Source organism: Hordeum vulgare, chromosome 3H (genome assembly GCF_904849725.1).
Source record: "Hordeum vulgare subsp. vulgare chromosome 3H, MorexV3_pseudomolecules_assembly, whole genome shotgun sequence".
NCBI classification, from domain to species: domain Eukaryota; kingdom Viridiplantae; phylum Streptophyta; class Magnoliopsida; order Poales; family Poaceae; genus Hordeum; species Hordeum vulgare.
In genome coordinates, this window is record NC_058520.1 from 569,077,922 (window position 1) to 569,086,155 (window position 8,234).

Sequence of the window (8,234 nt, forward strand, 5' to 3'; positions counted from 1 at the left end):
TGGGCCCAAGCCCGACCTGAGACTGAAAAAGCCCCACCGCAGCTTAAATTTGATTTTCCATATGCCCGAGTCCGACCCGACCATCGGGCTCAACTTTTCAGCCCGAGCCCGGCCCGATGACACAAACAGGCCTGGCCCGGTTCGGGATTTTCGGGCCGGGCTGCGAATTCATGACCTATAACACAAATAGGCACATGTATAGGCCTATGACTATAACATCGTACCCCCGCCCCCCTCCCTCGCCGCGAATTCAACTGAATGGTCCTCCTTGACTAATTTCCTCCAGCTGAAAAACCTAGGGTATTACTAGTATACGTATGATAGCTACGTACGCGTAGCATTTGCTCGCCCGAAAATACGTACAAAACAAGTCAATCAATTCCTGATCTAAATCTCAACTGTCGGATCAAAATCCAATAGCCCACCATCGACTTCCTTCGCCAGCCAACCGGTAATGTTCCTCTTCCTCGTCACGCAGGGTCTTTCTGCTCCCTTCCTCACGTACCACCGGCCAGGCCGCCTGCCACTGCCAACCTTGACCAGCAACGCTCTTGCTACCGCCATCCCATGGCCTCCCCCACCGTCAAGCTGCCGCCGGCCATTCCCTCCAAAGTCTAAACCTCCATGCATGGCTATAATTAAGATTTCTCTACCAGCCCGTCTCCGAGGTCCTGGCTTAGCCTCAGCAGAGGCGGACATGATAAGAGTCAGAAATTCATATTTCTCCGTACAGGTCTCCCAACTACCAACTCCGCCCTCAGTTTAGATCTGAGTGGAAAATCCACCCACCAGCACTTCTTTTCTCGATGTGGAGGCTCCTTTTCGAAAAAAAGAACAAAAAAACTACGCCTTTGTTTCTCTCTTACCACGCCCCATTCAACAGCCACACAATGCAAGACTAACTAGGGCTTGTTTGCTAGTTAGGAGGAATTCGCACAACGAATAAGGGTTATATTCATGCATGTACAGAAGGGTTACGGCCTTTACAGGTTTAACAGCACGGACCATGCATTCTTCAGCGTCACATCTGAGTCTGACCGATAGCTACTTTAGTATCATCATCCCTAACTAGGGCTACAGCAGTACACGGAATACGGAGCATAGAACTAGAGATCGATTTGATCATCATCAGCAGGTATACTTGAGCTAGCTAAGTAGTCTTCAATGGTGGATCAGACCACAAGTCTGTTCATTTCAAATGCTCACCGCCATCTGGTTCATGGAGGCGGCCTCCTGGCGAGATCGCCGGACGCCGTGTGGGGACTTCTCCTTGCAGCCGCCGTCTTCGGCCTTCACTTCGGACGCTCCCCCTTTCTCTGGACTGCCATTCTTGTGCTTGGCCAGTTCCTGTGCGGCTCTTACCTTCACGCCCCGTATCAGCTGGTGGTATTACACGGAAAGGCTGAGGTTAGCTGATGTACACAACTAATTCAAATGCACAACAAGAACAAGGCACAGTTGATATTTGACTTTTCCGTCTCCAATGCATGATTTTGACTAAAGTTATCTTCGCTCATAATAATATAATATATGCATAAAAAATAGCAAGAGATCTATGACAGAACTGCTTGTATAAAAAACTCGTACTATGACATAAAACTATTTTGCAAGACGAACAATATTATATTACTCTTAATTATATGCGCAATGCGAAGCGTATAGACATTACATATTTGCCTGACTTTACATCGGAGTAGAGCACGATGAAATCACCCTCCTGCAGCTCATTCGAGCGAACGAAGTCACCTACAAGTTCAATCAAGAGGAAACGTCTTGTGAGCACAAGTGAAGCTGGCTATTTGGTTTCAAAATTGTATTAGACAAGTTTGGTTCTCTTCCTCTCACCAGTGTTCTCTAGAAGATACATTCTGCTCTTGTTGTTGGGCCAAAACCTGCATGCATGAAAATCGAAAGCCATCATTGTACCAGAAATTTGTTATCGTACAGATACAAGCTAGCTAGTTTGTTTTCTCTTATTTCGACAGTTCTAGCTAGCTAGCAACATATGATATTTACACTTTGGAAGAAGAAGAAGATGACGAAAAAGAAAGGAGGTATATACGATATCAGGAACACCCACTTGATCATGATATTCTACTGTACTGCCCAATGTTAACAAGGAGTGAACCAAGAGTTAGAGAGGATGAAAACAAATTTTCTGCATGCCCATTCGCGTATATATAGAGAGAGCGCGCACTACGAATGCATGCTACTATTTGGCTCCCGGATTCCCATCATATGTATTCATATGACCCACTTGCCCAATTGGGAAAGGAACATGCGTGCCCCACAGTGATGCAGTGATCATGTCATTTACTATATGTGGCCTACACAGATAATTAAAAAAAGATAAAAGTGGACTAATCAAGCATGCATGTTTAATATTATTAAATTTATCCCGAAATCGATGGACGGGAGTACTACTTACCGGTACCGCATGCTCCACACCTGAGATGTGCCGATGTCCTCAATGGGGATCGAGATGCCGTCCCCCGTCTTGAGCTCCGGCAGGTGAGTCTCCGCTTCCTTCTGAAACCATCCATGGAAGAAGAGACACTTTTTAGTCGCAACCGATCGATCAGCGGAAAGACAAGAAGATCCATGGATAGATACACTTGCAAAATCCGAGAAATCAAGAAGGAAATCAACACCAAGATCAATAGAAAGAGAGGAAGATCCATTCATAGCTAGGTCATACAGTTGCAAGTTGCAATCCAAAGACTGATCTTGTCTAATTAATCAAAGAGTAATCAAGGAGAAATTAAAATTTGCAAGTGGCTGCATGCACATAAATAGCTGAAAATTGCAAGTGGTGCATGGGGATGGGGATGTGGATGGAGGAAGAAGATCGCCATAGGGAGGTGACTGCCTCACTTTGGGGAGCACGATGCGGCCGAGGGTTCCGACGTCGCTCTGCTTCAGCACCTTCTGCAGCAGGAACCGCAGGTTCTTGTCTCCTGCCGGCGGCGCCGCCGCCGTCCTTGATGCCCCCTGCGCGCATGCACGGAACCTCGTTGAGAACTCGAGATGCAATTCACCGTGCAGGTAAACACACACGCACGAACGCACGCACGCATGCGGGGAGGAGATATCCTATCGCTGGACAGCGATGTGCGTCTCTTACGAAGTACGCACACTTATTTGGGGAGCAATGGCTTGTGATTCTATGCGGGATGGCGATCGATGGATGGATGGCAATGGCAAGAGGTGGTCGTGCATGCATGCACCTGCTGCCGCTGCTTGTCGGAAGCCGCCGCCTGCCCCTGGCGCTGCTGCGAGGCGGCGCCGCCGGAGGGCGGCCTCGCTGCCGCGTCCGGCGAGGGTTTTTGCTGCTTCTGCCTCGAGGAATTGGACTTCGTCGACAGCGGATTCGGGACCTGGATCATGAGCTGGCCATGAGGCTGGGCCTGGACGGCCGGCGGCGACCAGTGGCCTCCCCAGACGGGGGCCGAGTGCGCCGCGCGGGGGGAGGGCTCTTGAGGGAAGCCGCCGGTTTGGATCTGGCTCAGATTCAGCTGCTGGCTCCGCTGCTGCTGCAGGCACGACAGGCGCCGCTGCCTCGCCATCCGCTTCTTCCGGGCCTCCCTGGTCGCCGCCGGCTCCATCCGCTGCGGGAACTGCCCGGCGAATCCGGGAGCCGCGAACGGCTGCGGCACGGGCCCCGGCGGCGGCATCGGGTATGTTTGAGTGCCTGCGGATGTGGCGCCCGCTGGCACGAACGCCGCGTACTGCAGCGGCCAGGCCCCGGCGTGCATGTCGGCCGCCGCCGGCGGGGAGAACGGCTGACTGCTCACGACCACGCTGCTCGTGCTGCAGCCCTGCTGGAACGGGTACATCGCCTCGCCGCCGTAGGATGCAGTTGGCGAGAAGGCCTGATAGGGCATCCAAGATGTGGCAGCGGCAGCACCCGTCTCCGTGGGGAATTCGTAGCTGGGGTTTGCGCCGGGGCTGGGGAGCTGGCCTCCTGCCGGCGGCGCCTCCTGATCCATGGCGCCGACGCGGGGGCGCTTCTTCTGCAAGTGGTGGTTCTGCACCCAGGTGAGGATGAGCTTGAGCAGCTGCATGGTGCCCTGGCGCCCCCCGCCGAGCCGCGCGGCTGCGGCCTCGATGGTAGATCGACGGAGGCGGATGCTGCGGAGGTCCTCGGCCGAGATGCAGTCTCGGTTGTTCGTGAGCCACTCCATGAAGAACCGCGGCAGGTCGTCCGCCGCGCTCCCCGAGCCGCCTCCACCCATGAAGGCGTCCTCTCCCCCACCACCAGCCGCATCCGACGCCACTCTGCCGCCCGCGCCGTAGCCCGCCAGCGGATGCTGCTGCTGCTGCTGCTGCTGCTCGGAGATGACGTCCTCCAGCATCATCCCGACGTCGGGGAAGAGCGGCTCGTCGTCCCAGGGGACGTCGTCGTTGATGGACGCGAAGTCGAGCAGGTGGTCGATGTCGGAGAGGTCGTCCACCCCGTCCCCGGCCGCGGCAGGCTCCGACGGCTCGCCGCGCGTCCCCTCGCCCCCACGCCCGCCCACTCCCGCCGGAGCGGCGAAAGCGCTGGAGGAGTTGGAGGAGGAGGACGAGGAGAAGTTGGAGCTCGACGGCGAGGAGAGGCAAGGGAAGTCCGGGAGGGCCGGGAAGGTATCCTGCGCGAACATGAAGTCGTCCTCCCCATGCCGGATCTCCACCGCGGGGCCCTTCCCGCGCCTCGGCGCGCTCCCCTGCGGGTGCCGCGGCGGCGACGAGCCGGCGGAGGCGTCCATGCAAAGGGACGGAGGCAGCGAGAGCTAGAGGGCGAGGGCGACCGGGCGAGAGAGGGAGATGCGATGTGTGTGTGCGGCCAAAGCGTTTGTCCCGCTGTGTGTAGGTGCGGGGTGGGGGTGGGGGTGGGGGTAGGGGGTGGGTGCAGTTACTCAGAAGATGAACAGGGCAAGCAGGAGGTGGAAGGGAGAGAGTGCGGCTGCGCGCCACACGTGGCGCCCGCCGAGGGCTGTGGGAAGCGCTCCACCGCCCACGCCAGCCTCTCCCCGGCATCTCCCCCGCTCGCCCTCGGCCCATCCCACTGCACGCGGGCCCCACCTGTATCCCCGGGCCCGGCTTCAGCGAAACGGCATCGATCTCCGCGGGTGCGGGGTCGCCCCGCATGGTCCTGCTCGATGACAGCGGGGCCGCGTGACGCGAGCCCACATGTCAGTTACCGGGCTGGTGGGAGACTTTTGTTCCGGCGCGTGATAATGTTGACCGCTGCGTGGCACGTGCATGCGTCCGTGGACGGGGCCCGGGTGCGCGGAGCGGCTCCGCCTCGTAGGATGTCTGTGTCGCGGGAGCGCCGACTGGGCGCTGCGCGCTGGGTCCCTTTCGCGCCGTCCGATGGAGCCACTCCCGAGATCCGACGGACGCGAGCTTCCCAGGCGACATCAGGCCTGTCTCGGAACTAGGGGCGGCGCGTCCCCGCGCACGCACCCAAGCCTACACGGACGGGCGCACATGACGTGGAGGTGGGTCACATGTGGCCGGGATGACGTGGTGGTGAATGATTGGTCGTGGAGGTGGCGTGTGTGGAGCCATGGGCCCATGCCGCGGCCAGCTCAACGGCAGCCGGGAGATACATGTATCCGGTGTGGGCGTTGCGTGTGGATGCAGCGTTTGCTTGCCTTGTCCTGCTCGTAGGAGGTTGTTGCGGCCATAGTCAACAATATTTCGTAGCTTTTCTTAACTCTTTCTGGAAACGCTTGAGCAGTGCAATTGATATACGTATATTTGTTTCCATCACATGAATGACACCATGACGAAGTACTACTAGAACTGATAGAGTATTGCGTGGCGGCACCTTTGGCGGTTTGCGTAGCTGTTTCAAACAAAAAAATCAGTTTTTTTTTCTCGAGAGCACATCAATGATATACCTTAGCTTATAAAAAAGAGAATAATATGTACAAAAATTTACATGATAGATCATCACAACCCGATGATCCCACCCTAAAAAATAATCAGAGTATACAACGAGGATGGTGATAGATATAGCGTGGCTATGTGAAATATTTTCTAGGTAGACAATCGGGTGTAACACATTTACATTGGCATTGAACTAGTTGTGTCCGGAAATTTTAGCTAGATGATATGGATCTTATTGTCGGTCTTTGCGTGTGTGTTTTGAAGTGTGTAGGTGACCTCATTGATCAACAAGATTGTATTCGTATATATGTAGGCATTTAAGATTGGTAACTGATGTATTGACTTAGGACCGACGAATACCTTCAAGAAATTTTGGTATATCGTGATGTGGTCGTTCAGTCGTTCAAACATCTAAGGTCTCACATGTTGAATTGTTAGGTTGCTCATTTCTCCCCCAGTAGATGGTCATGGATAATATATCAATTACATCTATTTACGTTTTTTATAAAACATATCATATTTACGTGGGCCTGTATTTACGCCCCATCTATGGTTTATATGGTTCTAAAAAGGAGAAACAATGATGTGCATCTCTATCTTGATTGTCCGTTACATAACGTAATATATATAACACATTAATTGGCAGTAACTACGTTGTAAGTCCTTACCTCTGTTGACTTTACGGATGATAGCACGTAGACGGTGATTGACAAAAGATCAACAACAAAAATATTACACATACCTTTTATCATATTTTGCGTACATCATATTTACGTCCTATCCATGATTCATATTGTTCAAAAAGGAGGAACGGTGGTGTGTATCTCCAACTTGATTGTCTGTTACATGATGTAATATATAACGCATTCATTAGTAGTAAATGTGCTTATTTCTACTGATTTTACGGATGATTGCACGGAAACGGTCATTGAAAACAAATCTACAAGGAAATATTACAGATACCTTATATTATATTTTATATACCATATATCATATTCACGTTCCATCCATCATTTTTATGGATCTAAGGAGGAACAATGATGTGTATCTCTATCTTGAGTGTTTGTTACATGGTGTAATATAGAACACATTCATTAGCAGTAAGTGTGTAGTGTAAGTCCTTATTTCTACTGACTTACAGATGGTAGCACGCGAAACGGTCATTGACAAAAAATCTACAAGGAAATATTACACATACCTTATATCATATTTTACATACCAAATGTCATATTTACGTCCCATCCGTGATTTATGATTCTATAAAAAGGAGGAACAACTATAGGTATCTCTATCTTTATTGTCCGTTAGAGCAAGTACAATAGGATGACGTAGGCGGGCTGTAAGACTTGTGATGAGTTGGAAGAGATAGAAGAGGAGAGAGAAGAGAAGCGGGCTACAAACTAACAGCTGAGTGTAACACGTGTTCCTAGGCACTTTGTGAGAGAGGATGGTGGGCCTTGTATCAATAAGGTAGCATTTATTTACATCTACCTATTATACTTGTGGGCTATAAGCTTGGCTATAGATGACGTGTCAACATCATATAGCCAGCAACTGGTTGTACTATTAACCATGTTCTTACATAATGCAATATAGAACACATTCATTAGCAATAAGTGTGCAGTGTAGGTCCTTATTTCTACTGACTTTATGGGTGATAGCACGGAAACGGTCATTGGCAATAAATGCCCACATATATGGTGAAACTTTACTGATGATAGCATGGAAATATTAATTGACAAAAACGGCATGTGTATACTACGAAAGCATATATCTCTCGATAATTGCTTTATTTGATATCTAACCCGTTAGTGATAATGGTCAATTTGAAAATTTCCCTGTTGTGCAATATGTTGATGCCAGATGTTATATCACACTAGTGTTTTGAACTATTAAATAGTATTTTCCTTATTAACTATGAACCGATCATGTGAATGAGCATTAGCAACACTATATGACCTTTTTATTATTTTATTAATTGCGTGTGCAAACGCTTTAATTGATAACTAGATGATACCCCGCACGTTGTTGTGGGAATGTTTTGTAATATATTTCAATGAAAATGTAAATATGAATGATTTATTGTGTTTAATAAATCATAATGGGAAAATGTCAATGTATCATTTGACAAACAAATGGAAGCAAAACTAATGTTTAGTCATGTGCATCTTTACACAAATATAATATCATGTTTATGACATGTTTCATAATACAAAGAAGAAATAGTAACAATGGCATGACATGGTTAATGATAGAAACTAGAGCCTGGAATTTCTTTATCTCCCAACAACTTATTGTTAGGATGTGCATAAATACAAGGTATATAACCGAGCTACTATTTCACATTTATGAGTGAA

The 8,234-nt window shown here is 50.0% G+C and overlaps 1 protein-coding gene across 2 annotated transcripts; it reads right to left on the reverse strand.

Annotated features, from left to right (window-relative positions):
• Positions 1–930: 930 nt before the first annotated feature.
• Positions 931–4,828, reverse strand: LOC123440665 (B3 domain-containing protein VP1-like). Of its 2 annotated transcripts, none has more exons than XM_045117225.1 (6): positions 3,228–4,828; positions 2,875–2,991; positions 2,429–2,526; positions 1,846–1,892; positions 1,670–1,746; positions 931–1,380 (listed from the first exon to the last, which is right to left on the reverse strand). In XM_045117225.1, the coding sequence occupies exons 1-6, from the start codon at positions 4,746–4,748 to the stop codon at positions 1,195–1,197; spliced, it is 2,046 nt and encodes a 681-aa protein (XP_044973160.1). In that variant the 5' UTR covers positions 4,749–4,828; the 3' UTR covers positions 931–1,194. The 2 variants fall into 2 exon arrangements, with proteins under 2 accessions (XP_044973160.1, XP_044973159.1); XM_045117224.1 differs by having other exon boundaries at positions 2,429–2,529; positions 3,228–4,827.
• Positions 4,829–8,234: the final 3,406 nt, after the last annotated feature.

Bases quoted from the DNA above. Each gene is read 5' to 3' on its own strand.
- LOC123440665 (XM_045117224.1), bottom strand. From the start codon at position 4,748: ATGGACGCCTCCGCCGGCTCGTCGCCGCCGCGGCACCCGCAGGGGAGC. The intron at 2,530-2,874 runs GTGAGGCAGTCA...GGATGGTTTCAG, and splicing joins GCCGCATCGTGCTCCCCAAA to AAGGAAGCGGAGACTCACCT. The intron at 1,893-2,428 runs GTAAGTAGTACT...TCATGCATGCAG, and splicing joins GTGTGGAGCATGCGGTACCG to GTTTTGGCCCAACAACAAGA.